The following is a 19,206-nucleotide window of genomic DNA, read 5'->3' on the forward strand; positions in this document are numbered from 1 at the left end:
ATGTGCTGAATGTTTAGAAGTGGGGTCTCCCTGCCCATCCCCCCAAGCCTTGCCACTGGCCGCCTTCAGCTGATTCCGAAGAGTTCTGCTTTCTGGAGCTCAATCCCCACGCACACAGTGGGGTTCTTGTCTTCCTATACCTGCCCCCTCGCCTGCGGACCCTCAGTGTCCCCGGTCATCCATCTGTCCCTGGCATCTACCTGCTCCCTCACTTGGCTTCACACCCACCTATTTCTTTCCTCACCCTTCCACTGAGGAAGCCCTTGGTTCCCTTCCTAGGATCTCTCCACGCTGGGGAATTTGCTGGTACCTGGAAGAGATGGTTTCCCGAGGGTCGAGAGTGGCAGGAGATGGTGGGGGAGGGGGAAGGATGTCTCTTTTCTGCCCTTGGGCCAAGGGTGGCCCACGTAGTCTGAGCCAACTCAGCCTCTTGTGCCTCTGGTGGGTCCCAGCCTGGGGAGAGGTCTCGGTTCTGGAGGCCCTATCCTCCAGGGTTCTGGTGCCTGCTTTCCACAGGAAGGAGCCGTAACCTGCACCCAGAAGCCATGCCCAAGAGGACCCTGCCCGGAGCCGGGAGCGTGCTGCCCGCACTGCGAGCCCGGTCAGCCTTCTGCCGGCCCCAGACCCACCTCCTGCACTCGTTCTGGGGCCCCAGAGCCTGGCCTGCCACCTGCCATGTGTCCAGAGGGCGTCTGCCCACTCGCTCCGGCAGTGGCTAGGGGTGTTCAGAAGCGAAGCCCAAGTCAGCAAATGCTGCTTCTGACCTGGGACTGAGCCAAAGGCTGTACGTCAGTGGTCCCCAACCTTTCTGACACCAGGGACCAGTTTCATGGAAGACAGTCTTTCCATGGACCGGGGTGGTGGTGGGGGAAGGTTTCGGGATGATTCAAGCTCATTACATTTATGGTACATTCTATTTCTATTACATTGTAATATATAATGAAATAGTTATACAACTCACCGTAATGCAGAATCAGTGGGGGCCCTGAGCTTGTTTTCCTGCAACTAGATGGTCCCTTCTGGGGGCGATGGGAGACAGTGACACCAAAAGTGTGTTGCTTATGTCCAGTCTATTCCATAAGATGCAGCTTAACTGTCACTTGCCACCCACCGATAGGGCTTTGATATGAGTCTGCAAGTCATTGATTTGTTATGGTCTCTGTGCAGTCAAACCTCTCTGCTAATGATAACCTGTATTTGCGGCCGCTCCCCAGCGCTAGCATCACCGCCTCAGCTCCACCTCAGATCATCAGGCATTAGACTCTCATAAGCAGCACACAACCTAGATCCCTCGCATGCGCAGTTCACAGTAGGGTTCGCGCTCCTATGAGAATCTAATGCCACTGCTGATCTGACAGGAGGCGGAGCTCAGGAGGGAATGCGAGCGATGGGGAGCGGCTGTAAATACAGTTGAAGCTTTGCTCAATCACTGCTGCTCACCTCCTGCTGTGCGGCCCGGTTCCTAACAGGCCACGAACCATTACCTGTCCGTGGCCTGGGGGTTGGGGACCCCTGCTCTACCTGATCTTTTTCCTTTCCTCAGGCAGCTTCTAATCTAGTGAGAAGATAAACGTATATAGCTAGTATAATACAAGATTTAAGAGCCAATGAACAGATTAAGAGGAGGTGGAGAAAGGTCTTAAGTGGTCAGTCGCCAGAGGAGAGGGCAGGAAGGCAGGGGAAGCCCACCCAGACTAGGTGATGAGGGAGGGCCCTACATACAACAGGTCATCCGAGCTGGATCTTCAAGGGAAAGTGGGGTTTCTCTAGAAGGAAAGGGTGTACTTGAAGGCCCTCTAGGCACACAGAGTGGGGAAAGGTGTGTTGCAGGAGATCAGACTGGGAAAGCCAGTGGGAACACACTGCTGTAAGCCTTACAGTTTGGACTTCTGTGGACAATGGGGAACCACTGAAGGCTGAAAAGCAACAGTGTGGCATGTTCAAAGAGGCATTTTTGGAATTTTCACGTGGTATATGGGCTAGATGCAGAGAGACCAGTTAGGGGGCTATTACTGTAGTTGCCTAGGCGTGGAGCCAGGGATGGCAGTGTGCTGCAGAAGGAGGGGTGTTTCCAAAGAACGTAGTTGGATCCCATGGAACAGTGGACTCTGAGCTTGGGAAACTAGTGGTGCCAGTGACATGAAGACAGCGGCTGTTACTGGTTCACAGTCAGGAAGATAAGGTTGCCGGGTTTAGCAACTAAACATATAGGATACCTGGGACTTCCCTGGTGGTCCGGTGGTTAGGACTCCATGCTTTCACTGCTGAGGGCCCGGGTTCAGTCCCCGGTTGGGGAACTAAGATCCTGCAAGCGGCACTGCCAAAAAAAAAAAAATAGGATGCCCTGTTAAATTTGAATTTTGTATAAATAACATATTTTTAAATACAAGTATGTCCCGTGCAATATTTGGGACATACTTATACTACAATAGTATGTGTTGTTCATCTGAAATTCACATTTAACTGGGCATCCTATGTTGTCTTTGGCAACCCTGCCCCGGGAAGAATGGCAGCTGCAAGTTTGAAAGGTGGGACAGAGGCTTAGGGACTGGTGGCTTCTGGAAATGGAGCCTGAGAGTCTTGGCCAGAGATGAGGAGTAAAGTCTTGGGAGTTGTTGGATCTCCCAACAAAGAAAAGGGACACAGAAAAGGGACACACACACACATCGCTTGTAGGACACGTGGTGTCTCAGGGCCACTGCTAGCACATATAATGTCTTTGGTGAAAGTTTTTAAAAGGCACGCTTTCCTCAATGCTTCCATGTGTTGTAAAATAATGGGAATCTGGTGATTATTCGAGGCAGACACTATACTGCCATCTGCTGGAAAGTTTCAGTAAGTGTACAATCTCTGAGAATCACCTGAATGGTGCCCCTTTGATGTGGCGCCCTTGGCCGTGCTTTCGCCCCAGTTCTCTGGGTCTCTTACTTGCGGGCCTGGCCCTGGTTTTGCAGGCTGTACTGGAGGCCACAGGAGTGGGGAAACGTGGCAACTGGAGCCCTGTGTCATCTGTACCTGTCAGGTAAGGGAATCAGAGCCCTGTCCCATCTACCACCCACATCCCCACCGCCCGGCTTAACCCAGGCCTGGCAGCGCCAAGCCCAATCTGGGGTCCTGGCAGGACTGCTGCCGCCACCCCAGCATTGAGGCCTGGAGCCTGCTAGGCCTGCTAGGCCAGCAGAGTAACTCGGCTTGGGCAGTAGAGGAGGAAGGAGGGCTCAGTGTCTACCCTGCAGGCAGGGACGGTGCAGTGCCAGGGGCCCTCATGCTCAGAGCTCAACTGCCTGGAGAGCTACACCCCACCTGGGGAGTGCTGCCCCATCTGCCGGCCAGGTGACCTCCCCCCCACCCTGCCCCGCCGTCCCCTCAGCCCCAGAGGGTTCCGTACCTGCTTGGGGTCATGCCTTCCCTCGGGTAATGTCCACCCACCCTGCTCTCTGCTGACCAGCCCGTCACGCTGGCAACCCTCCCCAGGCTGTGAGTATGAGGGACAGCTTTATGAGGAGGGGGCCAACTTCCTGTCCAGCTCCAACCCTTGTCTCCAATGCTCCTGCCTGGTGAGTCCCCCGCACCTTTGCCCAGACCCTGATCTTCCTGGGACACCCCCGCCTACCCTGGGTCACACCTGCCACTCTTTCAGCCCCTCACATACTTTCCGAGGCCTGGTGCCAGAGAGATTCTCCCTCCATCCCCACTCTGTGGCCCATCCTGCTGTCTCTGGGAGCCAGACCCAGGGGCAGTACAGCTATGGGTGCATTACAGAGGAGCCTGGTTCGCTGTGTGCCCGTGAAGTGCCCGTCCACCCCCTGCCCTGAACCAGTCCTGAGGCCCGGGCGCTGCTGCCCGACCTGCCAAGGTGAGAGCCCTGCCCCTTCCCTGGCAGAGCTCCAGGGAGGGCTGTTATTGCCACTTCTTCAACCCAAAGCCCACTCTGCTGGCCTCTGACCTGCGGCTGCCGTCAGTGGGGGGACCCAGGCCTGGCCAACCCTGCTCCGGAGCTGGAAGGCCTGGGCTCAGATTCTGCCCTTGTCAGTGGTTATGTACCTCTGAGGGAGTTACTCCGTGCTTCAGTTCCCCATTTGTAAGATGTGTGTAATGATAGGTACGTCAATAAACATTGACTATTACCTGCTTTGCACACAGAAGACACGGGGTGGGCCCTCGAGGCAGACCACTAGAGGGTGACACTAAATCCATGAGGAAGGAGACCTAATCCAGCATGGGCACAGAAAGGAAAGCATCCTGGAGGTGGCGTGTCTGGAGCCAACCTCAAGGTTAAAGAGCAGTTAGCAAGGCGAAGGGCGGAACACGGTGGCGGGCATTCCAGGAAGAGAGGGCAGCTTGGGACTGACACTCAGTGTGAGGTGGGTGTGTGTTAGTCGGAAAGGTGCAGGCAGGCAGGAATGGCCAAAGCTTACACTGGGACGTGGGGAGGGGCCAGAGACATGTGGGTGTGGCCATGCTGGCCCTGGAAGGCCTGGAAGGGCAGGCTAAGGAACTTGGGCCTTACCCTGCCTGGGGTGCTGGGAGGCTGAGGCGAGGGGTCCAGGCAGAGGTAGGATCTGGTCTGGTTTAGGCTCAGAGGAGAGCCCTCAGACGGCACGTGAAGGAGGGGGTTCTGGCTGAAGCTCCCACCAGGCCTCCTCTCTGCCCATCGCCCCCAGCCCAAGGCTGCACAGAAGGTGGTTCTCACTGGGAGCATGGCCAAGAGTGGACCACACCTGGGGACCCCTGCCGGATCTGCCAGTGCCTGGTGAGTCCCTGTGCTGCTCCTGGGCTGCCCCCACCCCTCCCCGACCCCAGGCCCACCAGATTCATTCCTTCATTCCACTGAACACATCCCAAAAGGCACTGTGAGGGGACAGAGATGGAGGAGACCTAACCCTGAACACCATGAGGGTGGGGAAGGGGTTGCGCCCTCAGTATGTCCAGTTCTGAGCACAGTAGGTGAGCAGGATGTCTGTGAACCAAACTCGAGGAGCTTCAGGTTACAGGAGGAGTGAGGCTGGGCAGGATATGACAGGCAGCACGAGCTCCAGGGAGGGAGAAACACAACTGACCTGAGGCATCTAGAACTCTGCTGTCTGATCAGGAGCCACTACATGTGGACACTGAGCCCTTGAAACGTGGCCGTCTGGTTTGAGACGGGCTCTAAGTGTAGAATATACATTGGCTTTCAAAGACTTAGTATGAAAGAAAGGAATGTAAAATATCTCATTAACACTTCATGTTGATTACATGTTGAAATAACTTTTTGGATATTTTGGTTTGAGTGGAACATAATATTAAAATTTAGGTCCATCTGTTTCTTTTTATTTTTTGAAATTTGACAGCTAGAGAATTTAAAATGACATATGTGGTTTGTGTTATATTTCTATTGGGCAGAACAGATCTAGAATATCTTCATGGGGGGGGTGTTTACTTAGGTCTTAACGGGTGAGTAGGATTTGAGCAGGGAGAAATGGTGCTATAGACTGAAAGTTTGTGTCCCGCCCCAAATTCATATGTTGAAATTCTAACCCCCAAAGTGATGGTATTAGGAGGTGGGGCCTTTGGGAGGTGATTAGGTCATGAGGGTGGAACCCTCATGAATGGGATTAGTGCCTGTATAAAAAAGACCCCAGAGAGCTCTTTCGTCCCTTCCACCATGTGGAGACACAAGCAATTAGACAGCATCTATGAACCAGGAAGGAGACTCTCACCAGACACTGAAACTCCTAGCACCTTGACTTTGGACTCCCCAGCCTCCAAAACTGTGAGAACTAAATTTTTGTTGTTTATGAGCCACCCAGAACTATGGAATTTTTTCTTACAGTGGCCTGAATGGGCTAAGACACCAGGCATAAGGGAAGAGTCAGGGCAAAGGCTGGGGGAGGAAGGGGGGCACACGGAGGCCTAATGTCCAGGCAGGGTGCACGCCAAGGAGGGCTGTGGTTCATGGGGGCTGAAGCCAGAGTCACAAAGCTTCCTGACAGCTTGCCAAGGACTAAGGACTCCATTGTGAAGGCTGGGGGGCACCCAGCCCCTTGGCAACTATGTGCTTCCCCTCCCTGTTCGCAATGACACCCCACTGCCCCACCCCCACCTGTGAGGAGAGTCACTGGCAGCCCAGACACTTATGGGGCTAAGGCAATGAGCCCAGGTACAGGTGTGAACTCCAGCGATGGGGTCTGTCTGGGAAAGACCATGGGGAGTAGCAGCAGCTACTGCCTGTTAACTGTCAGCTTCCAGAGGTGGGTGCCCTACCGCACACGTATCTTATCCCCATAACAAGGCTATGAAGGCAGGTCTATTGTTGTCTTTTTTTTGTTTCTTTAGATGAGTAAACTGAGGCACAGAGAGCTTAAGTGGCATGCTAGGTTATACATCTATATTAGTTTCTTGGGCTGCTGTAAAAAAGTACCACAACGGAGCGGCTTAAAACAACAGAAATCGATTATCTCATGGTTCTGGAGGCAGAAGTCCAAGACCGAGGTGTCTGCAGGGTCGGTTCCCTCTGAGGGCTGTCAGGGAGAATCTGTTCCAGGCCCCTCTCCACCTCTGGCAGTTGGCTGGAGCTCCTTGGCATGCCGTGGCTTCAGTCCTCATCTTCACATGCTTCTCTCCCTGTGTGAGTGTGTGTCTGTGTCCAAATTTCCCCTGTATATAAGGACACCAGTCAATGGATCAGGGGCCACCCCACTCCAGTCTGACCTCATCCCAACTTAAGTGATTACATCTGCTACGACTCTATTTCCAAATAAGTCACATTCTGAGGGGGTTAGGACTGCAACATAAGAGTTTGAAGGGGGACACAATTTACTCATAGCAATATCTAATAAGTGGATAGCTGGGATTCGAATGCTGTTTCTGCCACTTGGATGAGCTCTGACGGCCCATTCCTCTGCCTACTCTGCCCCCTACCAGGAGGGCCACATCCGGTGTCACCAGCGAGAATGTGCCAGCCTGTGCCCATACCCTGCCCGGCCCCTCCCGGGCACCTGCTGCCCTGTGTGCAATGGTGAGTCAGCAGGTGGATCCTGGAGGAGCTCGGAAAGCTGATGGACAGCCCAGCTCGAGCCTCCCATGAAAGCCAGGACGCTGAATGGCGTGGGGCCCTGAGGAGGGTCTAAGCCACCCTCTTCCCAACAGGCTGTTTCCTAAATGGGCGAGAGTACCGCAGCGGGGAGCCCGTGGGCTCTGGGGACCCCTGCTCCCACTGCCGTTGTGCCGTGAGTGTGTCTGCCCGGCAGGGAGGGGCTGGCTTCTGGGCCTGCCTCTCACCTGCTGACCAGGTCCTTTTGGCAGAATGGGAGTGTCCACTGTGAGCCTCTGCCCTGCCCACCCACGCCCTGCAGACACCCAGGCAGGATCCCTGGGAAGTGCTGCCCAGTCTGTGACAGTGAGTGGGGGGCTTGAGTCACCAGGGAGGGGTGGGCACTGCCCCAAGAGAGGCTCTGGGTCTCGGCGTGGGGTGGTTGCTTCCGGTGGACTAACAGGAAGCCCCCTTGAGCTAAAGTACAGGGGAAGTCCTTTCTAAAGTAAGCTCTGTCACCACGGGTGAGGGATGAGTTCTCACCTCGCCTCATGGCACCCTGGTCACGTGTGGGCTGGGGGAGGCTGGCAGGGCCTCCTGGAGGACAGGGGTGGCTGTCCTTGTCAGGGTGGGGGGTGGATGCCTCAGGTGCTCTGAGGCTTCCCCATCAGCCCCCAGCCCTGTGCCCCAGTCCCTCTGTCATCCTAGCCAGGCTGTGAGTACCAGGGACACCAGTATCAGAGCCAGGAGACCTTCAGACTCCAAGAGAGTGGCCGCTGTGTCCGCTGCTCCTGCCAGGTAGGCAGTGCCACTGTCTCACGCCCCGGATCTATCTTGTCCCTTGAGGGCCGCTCACCCAGCCTCCCTCCTAGGCCGGCGAGGTCTCCTGTGAGGAGCAGGAGTGCCCGGGCGCCCCCTGCACCCTGTCTGACTCTGGCCCCCAGCTCTGCCCAGGTGTGTGTGTTGGGGGGCAACCACGAAAGGGTGCTTCTCCCAGCAGCTAGAGATGGAGGAGTGTTCCTTCACCGCAAGGGGAAGGCATTCCTAAGTCCACCAGGCATTCCAGAGTGTATTCAGAAGCTGCTGTGGGGAGGGCTAGGCCAGGGTCTTGGGAAGGGTCCTATGGTCTGGGAAGGGCAGGGATGGGTGGATGTGTCCAGGTTGCCATGGTGACAGCCCCCCTCCCCTGCCCCTTGCTGTAGCCTGCGTGCTTGGTGTAGAGGAGTTTGCTGAGGGGGTCCAGTGGGAGCCTGATGGTCAGCCCTGCACAACCTGTTCCTGTCAAGCTGGGGTGGCCGTGTGCAGGGCTTTGCTCTGCTCCCCAGCCCCCTGCCAGCACCCCACCAAGCCCCCTGGTGAGTGCCCTGCCCCAATCTAGCTTTCTTCCCCTGCCTTGCCTGGCCCACCCTCATCGGCTGGGCTGTGATCACCCTGCTCTACCCAGGTGCCTGCTGCCCCAGCTGTGAGAGCTGCACCTACCACGGCCAAGTGTACGCCAACGGGCAGAACTTCACAGATGCAGACAGCCCTTGCCACACCTGCCACTGCGAGGTACCTCCCCAGGCTTGCTGCTGCCCTGCTGAGCCCCTCCCGGGGCCCACCCCCATTGCCTTCTCACCTGCTCCCAGGATGGGACCGTGACATGCTCCTTGGTCAACTGCCCTCCCACAACCTGTGCCAGGCCCCAGAGTGGACCCGGCCAGTGCTGCCCCAGGTGCCCAGGTACGTGCTTACTGTACCTGTCTGGCTTGGTGAACCCTTGACCCTGCCACTCCGTGGCCCCGTGGGCCCAACGGATACCTTAGAAAGCAATAGCCTTCTGAATTTTTCAGTCTGACATAGCTTGGGACTCTCTGGAACTCACAGGGTATGGGTGGGAGAGAAGAGTAGACATTCGTTTGTCCCTTCATGTTACAACACCACCCTTCCCTCCTTTCCTACACTTCCTCTTCCAATACCCCCACCACGCACATCTATTCGTGTATCTACCTGTATAAGCCTGGTTCATGCAACAAACGTTCAGGTTTCCTACGCAAGAGACTGGGAGCTGGGATGCTGTGTGCCCTGATCCCCGCCCACACGGAGAGTGTGCAGGGCGCGTATCACAAACACAGGCATGCACATGCATGAGCCCTTCGGCTCTTCACCCTCAGAGGCACACACAGCTGCCTGCAGGTAAAGGAACTAAACACACACACACACACACACACGCGCGCGCGCGCACACAAGTGTGTGCTTGGGGAGATATGATATGCTTGTCCGCATACACAGCCCCTCCTCCTCCTCCTCTCCCTCCATGGGGACAGCTTCCAAGTGGCACCTCTGCAGTGGCTCTGGACTCACGGGTAGAGGGACTGTCAGCCTGCTCCTTGCACTGTCAGTCTTTGTCTCCACTCCTGCCCACCCGCCCCACCGCCCAGACTGCATCCTGGAGAAGCAAGTGTTTATGGATGGCGAGAGCTTCTCCCACCCCCGAGACCCCTGTCAGGAATGCCAGTGCCGGGAAGGCCATGCCCACTGCCAACCTCGGGCCTGCCCCAGGGCCTCCTGTGCCCACCCGTTGCCTGGTCCCTGTTGCCAGAACAACTGCAATGGTGAGGTGGGCGGGATGGGGGGTGGTGCCTCGGGATGGCTTGGCCCCATCTATAGGCCTTTAGGGCTGGGAGGGCAGCATGCCCTGGGGGAAGGGGGGCCTCTCCCCGGCCCATAGCTCCCCCCTCCCCCAGGCTGCGCCTTTGCTGGGAAAGAGTACCCCAACGGAGCAGACTTCCCCCACCCCTCCGACCCCTGCCGCCTGTGTCGCTGTCTGGTGAGTCTGCCACCCGGATGGGAAGGAAGAGTGGGTGGGTGGGAGGGGCACTTGAGGAGACCAGGAGAAGTCCGCCAAGGTGAGGGTGAGAAGGGGAGGGGTCACCTCCACCTTCTACCACTGACTTGGCCTGGCCTCGTCCATCCGCAGAGCGGCCACGTGCAGTGCCCGGCCCGCCGCTGCCCGCCCTTGCCCTGTCCAGAGCCACTCCTGTTGCCAGGAGAGTGCTGCCCGCAGTGCCCGGGTAGGAGCCGCACCCCTCGCCGCTTCTCCAGAGGGACCCCCTCAGCAGCCTCCCTCCCCACCCCCCCCACCCCCGCCTCGCTGACGCTTGCTCTCTGGCTGCAGCCACTCCCTCTGGTTGCCCTCGGCCCGGGGGCGGGGTCCCCGTCCGTCACCAGGAGCACTTCTCCCAGCCCGACGACCCCTGCCGCCGCTGCCTCTGCCTCGACGGCTCCGTGTCCTGCCAGCGGCTGCCCTGCCCACCGGCGCCCTGCGCCCACCCGCGCCAGGGCCCCTGCTGCCCTTCCTGTGACGGTAACGCCCCGGCTGCACCTGCCCGCACTCCTTCCAGCTCCACCCCGGAACCTCACCTGCTCGGTCCCCCTCTTACTCTGCGTCCCTCTTTACCTCCAGGCAGGGCGCCACCCCTTCTCCCCCTTCCTCCTGGCCCGCTCCTCCGGGGGCGGGGTTCTCACTAAGAAAGTGCGGGAACGGTGCCCACCCAGCCCGCAGGGCCCGGGAGGTAGTGCGCCTGGTGCGCCGCCTCCATGGCCCCCCAGCCCCTCGCCTGCCCCGCAGGCTGCCTGTACCAGGGGAAGGAGTTCGCCAGCGGCGAGCGCTTCCCTTCGCCCACTGCCCGGTGCCACATCTGCCTCTGCTGGGAGGGCAGCGTCAGCTGTGAGCCCAGGGCCTGTGCCCCAGCACAGTGCCCCTTCCCTGCCAGGGGTGACTGCTGCCCTACCTGTGATGGTGAGGGGACGGGAACTGTACGGGTGGGGGGACAGGAGGGCGGGGTCAAAGTCATCTTTACTGCCCTAGAGTGGGTCAAAAATATTTATTACCCTAAGACAAAAGCCCTGGACCGAATTCTGCGTGGGTTTTCCCTGTGGATTAGACAGGGAGCTTTTTTCTTTTTTGTAATATTTATTTATTTATTGGCTGTGTTGGGTCTTAGTTGCAGCACATGGGATCTTTCGTTGCGGCACATTGTGGCGCACGGGCTCAGTAGTTGCAGGCGCGAGGGCTTAGTTGCCCCGCGGCATGTGGGATCTTAGTTCCCCGACCAGGGATCCAACTGGCGTCCCCTGCATTGCAAGATCGATTCTTAACCACTGGACCACAGGGAAGGCCCTGGACAGGGAGCTTCTTTGCAGGCTGAAGGGGAGAAAGTTTGCCCTTTGGCCAATCCAACTGCCACCCCCCAGACCCCTTTACCCACCGGCCAAGACTGAGCCCTTCCCTCCCCACCAGGTCTTTGAGGCCTTGGCCTCAGGCCAGGCTCAGAGCTGGATGACTGGTCTCCTCTCCCTGATTTCTGCCCCTCCCCCCACCCTCCCTGTCCTCTCTCTAAGGCTGCGAGTACCTATGGGAGTCCTACCTGAGCAGCCAGGAGTTTCCGGATCCCCGAGAGCCCTGCAATCTGTGTACCTGTCTCGGAGGCTTCGTGAACTGTAGCCGCCGGCCCTGTGAGCCTCTGGGCTGCAGCCACCCGCTCACCCCGTCTGGGCACTGCTGCCCGACCTGCCAGGGTAGACCTGCCCTCCCATTGCCCCTCTCAACTCCCGGCCTCCCTTCGGCTGCGAGTCCCCTGGTCTGGTCACTGTCACCCCTCCCCCGAGACAGCCACGCAGCAAGCCCACAGACTGGGTTTTCCTGGGGTTCCTCACCCCATATTCGCGCCCTCCTCTCCGTCCCTGCTGTCACCTTGCGCCAACTGTGAGGGGCACCACACAACCACCCCTGTGCCGCCAGACCTTCCCGCTCTTCAGCTGTCTCCCTGCCTTCCCAAAATATCACGTCACCAGACTCCAAGCCATTCAGTGGCTTCCACTGCCCTTGAGTCACCCAACCACATTTGGGCAACTTCCTTCTAAAGAAGCCACCCTCCCGAGCCCAGCCCACCTCTCACCTTCATTTCCAGTGTGCCCGTCCCTCTCATCTTCCTCCCACGAGGGCCTGTGCTCTGTGATCCCACCCTCAGTGCCCCCCGCCGCGCTTCACGCATGCAAGTCTCACCACCGTGGTCTGGCTGAAGTCTTTCCTCCGGCCCCTCACCTTCCCAGCCACTCATCTCTCTTTCTGACTCTTAGCTAAGCTTTGGTAGAGGACCCCAGGCCCGGCTGTGTGTGTGTGTGTGTGTGTGTGTCTGTGTGTGTGTGTGTCTGTGTGTGTGTGTGTGTGTGTCTGTGTGTGTGTCTGTGTCAGCAGAGGGACCCACTGATTGCGGCTCTGCCTTGTATTCCCCCCTCTGCCAGGATGCCTCTATCATGGGGTCACCGCTGCCCCCGGAGAGACCCTTCCTGACCCGCTCGACCCCACCTGCTCCATCTGCACCTGCCAGGTGAGGCGGCCCTTTGGGGGCTTGGAGCCCTTCATCCCTTGATCCTCCTCTCTGGCCAGAAAGAGGTCGTCTCCTCCTCCCAGGGTGCACGCTGCCTGTGACATCCATCAGGACAGATTGGGCTCAGGCCTCCTGGGCTGAGGGAGGGGGTCTGGGCCGGGCAGGTCAGTAGGGGCAGACCCCCATGAGGCCGCGTGTGGCCTGGTTGAGGGTGTGATGACATGGGAAGTGGCAGCGTGGCCTCTCTCCCCCAGGAAGGCTCCATGCGCTGCCAGAAGAAGCCGTGTGCTCCAGCTCTGTGCCCCCATCCCTCCCCAGGGCCTTGCTTCTGCCCTGTTTGCCACAGTGAGCACACATGCCCTGCCCCCCCCGCGCCGCCCACTCCCGCTCTGCTAGACCTGATGCTGGACTGGTAGCACAGCCCCCGCCCAGGACACATGTCACCCACAGGCTGCCTCTCTCAGGGCCGGGAGCACCAGGACGGGGAGGAGTTTGAGGGGCCCGCAGGCAGCTGTGAGCGCTGTCGCTGTCAGGTGTGGTAGGGAGGTGGCAGAGGGGGCAGGGGCGGGGTCAGCTGGCCTGGAGAGCAAGTCACTGACCAGACATCTCCTGCAGGCTGGCCAGGTCAGCTGTGAGCGGCTGCAGTGCCCACCTCTGCCCTGCCCACTCCAGGTCACAGAGCCGGGGAGCTGCTGCCCTCGCTGCAGAGGTATGCCTGGCCAGTGGGGCTGCTCCCTTGTTTCCGTCCCTCCATCGGCCCCACCTCCCTCCCCTCAGCTCTCCTCCAGACTTCCCACCTCCCTGTCCACCCGTCTGTCCCTCCCATACCTCAGCCCTTGAGCTCTCACCACATTCACCTTCAGCTCTTCCTCCCTATCCCTGCCCCTGGCCTATCCAGACCGTCTCCCCTTCTAGGTGCTTATTAGAATCTCCTCGAAGCTGCCCATTCCTAACCACGCCCCATTCATAATGATAATAATGATAATTAACATTTATTGAGCATATACCATGTGCTAAGCGCTTTACACATACCTCATTTGAGGCACACAACGATCTCAACAAGTAGGTATTATTATTAACTTTTCCCATTTTATAGATGAGATAACTGAGGTAACATAACTTACCTGTGGTCACTTAGCCAGTAGATGGCAGAGTCAAGATTTGCATCTAGGCCATCTGGTTCTAGAGTAGGGGCCTTTTTTAGCCTGTGTGGGCCCTCGCCCCGTACACTGCCCAGCATGGTATAGGAACTGTCAGCGTCTCCTTGCCCTGAGATGAAATCCCCATTTAACAGATGGGGAGACTGAGACTTGTAGAGATTGAGTTACCTTGGGCGCACGGTTACTGATGGAGCCTCTCATTCATCCCACGGGCATTTATTACACACTTGCTGCAGGCCAGGTGCTGTTGCTGGCGCTGGGCTATAACAGACAGTGCCTACTGCCTGGCACTGGGTCTAGCAAGCAAGCAGACGAGGAATGGGATTAGAGTCCAGGTGTTCTGACCCCGACCCAGTGTCTTTCCCCTCCATCACAGGCAGGAGTTCTGTCCCAGGACACCTTTCCACTATATCCCTGCAGAAACCCCTCCTGGCACCCACATACCCTACTGAGCACCCAGGCTGAGGGGGCTGGGTCAGGGGCAGACATGCAGAACCCAGACTCAGAGCTCATCCCTGCCCACCTCGGACACAGGCTGCCTGGTTCATGGGGAGGAGCACCCTGAAGGCAGTAGCTGGGAGCCCCCCGACAGCCCCTGTTCCTCCTGCATGTGTCATGAGGGTGTCATCACCTGTGCCCGCGTCCAGTGTGTCACCTCCTGTGCCCAGCCTCACCTGGGGCCCCGTGACTGCTGCCCTCCATGCTCTGGTACTGGGAGCCTGGGGTGGGGGGGCGTGGGCAGGGAGGCAGTGCCCCGTCAGCATCTCCCTGCCATTGCCCTGGGCTGGGTGGCAGAGATGCGTCGTTCCAGGAGAAGTGGCCCCCATTCTTATGCACACCCCATTCTCTGAGGCTGGGGGGCCTGGCATTGCTGCCAGCCTGAAAGCTCCCTGATTCTGTTCTGTTCTTAACCCCCCACCCGACCCCTGCCAAGCCTGTGAGCATGAGGGTCAGAAGTATGAGCCTGGGGAGAGCTTCCAGCCTGGCGCAGACCCCTGTGAAGTGTGCACCTGTGAGGTAGGGGAGCTCAAGGCTGAGGGGCAGCCTGGACCCTGCGGGGAGCAGGCATTGTGGGGAGTCAGGAGTGTGTCCCTGTGGCCAGGGAGTGAGGCAGGGGCTTGGGGTGAAGAGCAGGCAGGGCCAGCAAGTCTCGGGGGGCAGGCAGTGGGCGGGCCCTCCTGGCTGGAGTGTGGGGTGGTGTGGGTAGAAGGTTGCGGGGAGATGCCTGGGAATTGGTTGGGGGCCATACTGGGGAACTTCTATTTGAAAGGTAAGGGTGAGCCAATGAAAGGGTTTTGAGCAGGCGACCGACATCATAGATCAGGAGATTAGGCAATGGGATTGGGGAGGGGATGGCATGGGAATGCAGAAGGGTCAAAGGCCACATGAAGGTTCAGGCCCCAGTGACTGCAGGCAGCAGGCACTGTCCTCTCTGGGGACTGGGGCATGGGGTGAGGAGATGCTCAGTCTCTCTGCACACTGTCGTCTGATCTGCCCAAGGCAGATGGAGGAGCCTGGCATCCAGAGGAAAGAGTGTGGCTCTCAGCTTCCATGGCCTGGGACCCACTCTCTGCTCGCTCATTCAGCTGCAGCCTGAGGGAACTCCCAGCCTTCGCTGTCACCGGCGGCAGTGTCCCAGCCTGGTGGGCTGTCCCGCCAGCCAGCTCCTGCCCCCTGGGCCCCAGCATTGCTGCCCCACCTGTGCCCGTGAGTCCCCGGTCTGGGGGGAAAGAGGGCAGGGCTGCCACCCCCAGAGTGACACTGGAAGGACCAGCCAGCCCTCCTCCACAATCCCAGTCCCAGCCCTTTCCTGAGTCCAGTGGATTGTTCTGGAAACCTGTACCCTGGAGGGTGAGACCTGTAATACCCTAAGGGGAAACGGGAAGCTAGCAGGACCCCTTGACTCTGAAGCCTGGTGCGTCTTGTCCAGCAGGTGGCGCTGCAGGGTTGCAGCTGTGAAGGCTGCTGGCTTCTTGAGGGCAGGGATATTAGGACCAGAGGGGCAGTGAGTCGCCCAGCTACAGAGGTGGGGAGAAGTGTTCGTGTCAACACTTGTTCGGATGTGCTGCTACAGGGAAAGAGGAAAGGCACAGTATTTACTAAGCACCTACTGCATGCCACGCACTGTACTTGTACTTTTAATAAACAGCATCCCATTTAATTCTCACAGTTACCCAGTGAGGAGGTGTTATTACTCCTTTTGTTAACAGATGAAGAAATTGAGGTTCAGAGAAGTTGATTAATTTGCCCAAAATGGCACAGGCACTGAGTGCTGGAGCCAGGATTGGAACCTGGGGTACCTGGCTCATCGTGCTTCCTTTCAGACGATAAGTGGGAGGGCGAGCAGGGCGGGCAGCCCAGTGGTCCTTAGTGACCTCAGGCTGAGGAAGCCACACTTCGTCCGTTTTCAGGCCCTCCATGCTGGCAGCCTAGCAAAGTTCCTTTTCAAAAGTCCAAACTTTTCTTTGCTGGAACAAAAGGAAAAGGGATCTGTCATTCCTGGAATCAAGGTGTTAGGGCCATAAGTATGCCCTGGGTCCAAAAACCCAGGGGTCGCAGTAGGGGGATAAGGGGTCAGTTAGGCTTTGTCCCCCACCCCCATCCCGGCAGCATCTCCCATACTGCGTTCTTGTCTTCACAGAGCCGCTGAGTCCCTGCACGGAGCACCTCCGGGGGTCTAAGCTGGCCCCGCCAGACCCCTGCTACACCTGCCAGTGCCAGGTGAGCCCTCCTGCCTTGGGGACTCCTCAAGCCCCCTCTTCCTCCTCCTCTGTGGGCTGTGGCTGCGACTCCTCTCCTGCAGCAGCTCTGGGCTTCCTACTCACCCCCGACATTTGCCCACTTGTCCTGAATGTCGCATCCTGCCTAGGCCCTGCTCCCTCCCTGCTGTTCTCTACCTGCCGTGTTCCTGTGCCCTTCCACAGGACCTGACTTGGCTCTGCATTCACCGGGCCTGTCCTGAGCCCAGCTGTCCCCTGTTGGAGCGCCATACCCCCCCTGGGAGCTGCTGTCCCGTGTGCCAGGGTGCATGCCCAATTTTGTTCTGCATCCTCAGAGCCGGAGCCAGGAGGGAGACAGGAGGGGTGGCATCCATGGGCCAAGTGGGCAACCTGGGGTGTGCACTCAGAATGCAGGCTTTGTTCTTTTGTAGAAAGGGAGGGCTGTTCGTTGGGGTGGAGGAGGGACCCATGAGGTAGAGGGAGGCAGGGAATGAAGCCTGGATTCTCAAGGCCTGGCCTGAGGCTTGGCTCAAGGACCCGAGGCCCACTAGCAGGGCATCACACAGCTGAGCTGGCAGCCGGCCCAGAGGAAAGTTCCAGCTTCTGGCTTTTGTGGCTTCCGGGACACTCTGGACATCCCGAGCACTGGTGCCGGGTCTGCCATCTAGTAGGCCATGGTGCTGGTTGAAGAAATCAACACCATCAGGGTGCTAATTGGATGGGGTGGGCACCGCCCTGCCCTGGCCTTCAGGGTGAGCTCATGCAGGCGGAATGACAGTGCTCTCCCATCCCCATTTCTTCCTCCTCAGAATGTGTGGTGGAAGCTGAGGGCCGGAGAGTGGCAGATGGAGAGAGCTGGCGGGACCCCAGCGACGACTGTATCACTTGCACCTGCCGTGTGAGCTGGGGGTGGGAGGGTGAGGGTGGAGGACCTGAGAGATGGATAAAGGGAGGAGCTTCTGGTCACTGGACCAGAGAATATGGGGTCTTCGAGGTAATCAGAAAAAGGCGCCTCCTCTGGGCATCCCTGTGTGAGGACAGGTAGCTGAAGGTGCAGAGAGAGAGGGGGCTCCCGCCCCAGTCCCTGATCCAGAAGGGCTCCAAGAGTGTGAGGCCAGGGACTCCAGACCCTGCCGGAAGTCCCTAGAGCCATGGCATCTGTCCTCAGCGGGGCCGCGTGGAGTGCCACCTGGAAGAGTGCCAGGCCCTCTCCTGCCCCCACGGCTGGGCGAAGGTGCGGGAGGCTGGCAGGTGCTGTGAGAGATGCCAAGGTGCGGGCTAGGGAGATGGGGGGGGGTCGGGGAGGGGGGAGGCGGGAGCGAGACCCAGTGTGAGGGATGGGCAGCGGACCCTCGCCCCTTACTGTCCCCTCAGCCCCCGCCCAGTCGTGCGCGCACCAGGGCCGGCAGGTGGCCTCCGGGGAGCGCTGGGCCGTGGACGCCTGCACCAGCTGCTCCTGCGTAGCCGGCGCCGTGAGCTGCCAGAGCCAGCGCTGCCCGCCGCTCTCCTGCGGGCCCGTGAGTGCTGCTGTCTGAGGCGGTGGGATGGGTGGCCACTTGGCACCGCCCCCCTGGGTGCCCCGGGGAAGAAGGAGGCTGGACTTGCCCGGGTCGTGCAGTTCCCGAAGTAGCCACGAGGTGGCGCTCTGACCCCCCGCCAGGAGTAAGCCCTGGAGCCTCCCCAGCGATCCTCCGTGCCCCGGGAGGCTCTGCGTGGGGCACGGCAGGGAGCGCAGCGTGTCTGACGGTGTCTGGGGCGGAGGCCAGGACGAGGCCCCCGCCCTGCGTCCCGGCAGCTGCTGCCCCCGCTGCCTGACCCGGCCCGCTTCCTGCATGGCCTTCGGAGACCCTCATTACCGCACCTTCGACGGCCGCCTGTTGCACTTCCAGGGCAGCTGCAGCTACGTGCTGGCCAAGCACTGCCGTGGAGGCGACTTTAGGTGCGCAACTCCCTCTGCCTTCTCCCTGCCCCCTTACACCCGTCCCTGCTGACCACTGCATCTGGGCCTCCCACGCCACAGCGTGCACGTGACCAACGATGACCGGGGCCGGAGCGGCGTGTCCTGGACCCACGAGGTGGCCGTGCTGCTGGGAGACGTGGCCGTGCGGCTGCTGCAGGGCAGGGCGGTCACGGTGAGTAAAGCCAAGGACCCGGGGAAAGTCGGTCCTGCGCTTTCCTCTCCACTGTCCCGACGTCGCTCCTCCTCCCGCCTCCCTTCTCCTCCAGGTGGACGGGCGCCCCGTCGCCTTGCCCTTCTTGCAGGAGCCTCTGCTGTATGTGGAGCTGCGGGGACGCACGGTGATGCTACACGCCCAGCCGGGGCTCCAGGTGCGGCCGGGGCGAGTGGGGTGCAGGGGAGCCTCGGGCCTGTTCAGGTGTCTGTATCTGTAGAGGGAGTGGGGATACCAGCTACCTCCCAGGCCAAATGAGGCCACAGAGGTGAGAGAGTTCTGCTGGATTCTGAAGGGAGAAGAGGAATCAGGGTTAGAGACCTCCGCGTGTGATGAAAGGAGTTCTGAGCCTGGTTTGCAATCTTGGCTCAGCCACCCACGCACTAGGGCTCTTAGGCCATTACCTTAAGCCCATCCTCTCTTGGCCTCAGCTTTCCCATCAGTCAAATGGGGGAAGGGTTGGGAGGGTGGGCAACGTCAACTGCCATCTCCTGGGTGGCTTCAGAGATTTCCTCCAATTCCCATGTCAAAGAGTAGTTCACTCCCTGGCCTCCAGCAACAAGCGCATTTGTAAATTCATAAAATAAGTCTTGTCTGCTCTTATGATACAGACTCTAATTCTGCTTTGTTCTCGGTAAGGCCTGAATGCCCATGAGAGAGTGACTCTCTGGAAGAGGGTTGCATTTCATGGGGGCGCCGAGTTCATGGAGGATGAGGGGAGAAGGTGCCCTTTTGAGGGAGCTGTGGGTGGCTCTTCATGTCTTCTGT

The 19,206-nt window shown here is 59.0% G+C and overlaps 1 protein-coding gene across 3 annotated transcripts in view; it reads left to right on the plus strand.

Annotated features, from left to right (window-relative positions):
- Positions 1 to 19,206, plus strand: part of KCP (kielin cysteine rich BMP regulator) — a 46,096-nt gene that overhangs the window by 23,211 nt on the left and 3,679 nt on the right. For 2 of the 3 annotated variants that reach the window (XM_060305349.2, XM_070046313.1), the window contains 35 exons: positions 517 to 601; positions 2,955 to 3,022; positions 3,237 to 3,333; positions 3,475 to 3,557; positions 3,763 to 3,856; positions 4,665 to 4,753; positions 6,907 to 7,000; positions 7,132 to 7,211; positions 7,288 to 7,381; positions 7,728 to 7,813; positions 7,888 to 7,969; positions 8,218 to 8,370; positions 8,460 to 8,566; positions 8,644 to 8,737; positions 9,436 to 9,609; positions 9,742 to 9,824; positions 9,975 to 10,068; positions 10,173 to 10,361; positions 10,626 to 10,796; positions 11,399 to 11,575; positions 12,302 to 12,387; positions 12,642 to 12,732; positions 12,838 to 12,920; positions 13,003 to 13,096; positions 14,082 to 14,255; positions 14,482 to 14,564; positions 15,134 to 15,254; positions 16,189 to 16,268; positions 16,472 to 16,571; positions 17,077 to 17,165; positions 17,436 to 17,538; positions 17,642 to 17,784; positions 18,034 to 18,206; positions 18,288 to 18,399; positions 18,494 to 18,595. In XM_060305349.2, the coding sequence (XP_060161332.1) occupies positions 517 to 601; positions 2,955 to 3,022; positions 3,237 to 3,333; positions 3,475 to 3,557; positions 3,763 to 3,856; positions 4,665 to 4,753; positions 6,907 to 7,000; positions 7,132 to 7,211; positions 7,288 to 7,381; positions 7,728 to 7,813; positions 7,888 to 7,969; positions 8,218 to 8,370; positions 8,460 to 8,566; positions 8,644 to 8,737; positions 9,436 to 9,609; positions 9,742 to 9,824; positions 9,975 to 10,068; positions 10,173 to 10,361; positions 10,626 to 10,796; positions 11,399 to 11,575; positions 12,302 to 12,387; positions 12,642 to 12,732; positions 12,838 to 12,920; positions 13,003 to 13,096; positions 14,082 to 14,255; positions 14,482 to 14,564; positions 15,134 to 15,254; positions 16,189 to 16,268; positions 16,472 to 16,571; positions 17,077 to 17,165; positions 17,436 to 17,538; positions 17,642 to 17,784; positions 18,034 to 18,206; positions 18,288 to 18,399; positions 18,494 to 18,595 (3,828 nt within the window). Of the gene's footprint in view, positions 1 to 516; positions 602 to 2,954; positions 3,023 to 3,236; positions 3,558 to 3,762; positions 3,857 to 4,664; positions 4,754 to 6,906; positions 7,001 to 7,131; positions 7,212 to 7,287; positions 7,382 to 7,727; positions 7,814 to 7,887; positions 7,970 to 8,217; positions 8,371 to 8,459; positions 8,567 to 8,643; positions 8,738 to 9,435; positions 9,610 to 9,741; positions 9,825 to 9,974; positions 10,069 to 10,172; positions 10,362 to 10,625; positions 10,797 to 11,398; positions 11,576 to 12,301; positions 12,388 to 12,641; positions 12,733 to 12,837; positions 12,921 to 13,002; positions 13,097 to 14,081; positions 14,256 to 14,481; positions 14,565 to 15,133; positions 15,255 to 16,188; positions 16,269 to 16,471; positions 16,572 to 17,076; positions 17,166 to 17,435; positions 17,539 to 17,641; positions 17,785 to 18,033; positions 18,207 to 18,287; positions 18,400 to 18,493; positions 18,596 to 19,206 lie in introns of all 3 variants that reach the window. The other variant, XM_070046312.1, reaches the window with a different exon arrangement.

Source organism: Globicephala melas, chromosome 9 (genome assembly GCF_963455315.2).
Source record: "Globicephala melas chromosome 9, mGloMel1.2, whole genome shotgun sequence".
In the NCBI taxonomy this organism is placed as follows: Eukaryota; Metazoa; Chordata; class Mammalia; order Artiodactyla; family Delphinidae; genus Globicephala; species Globicephala melas.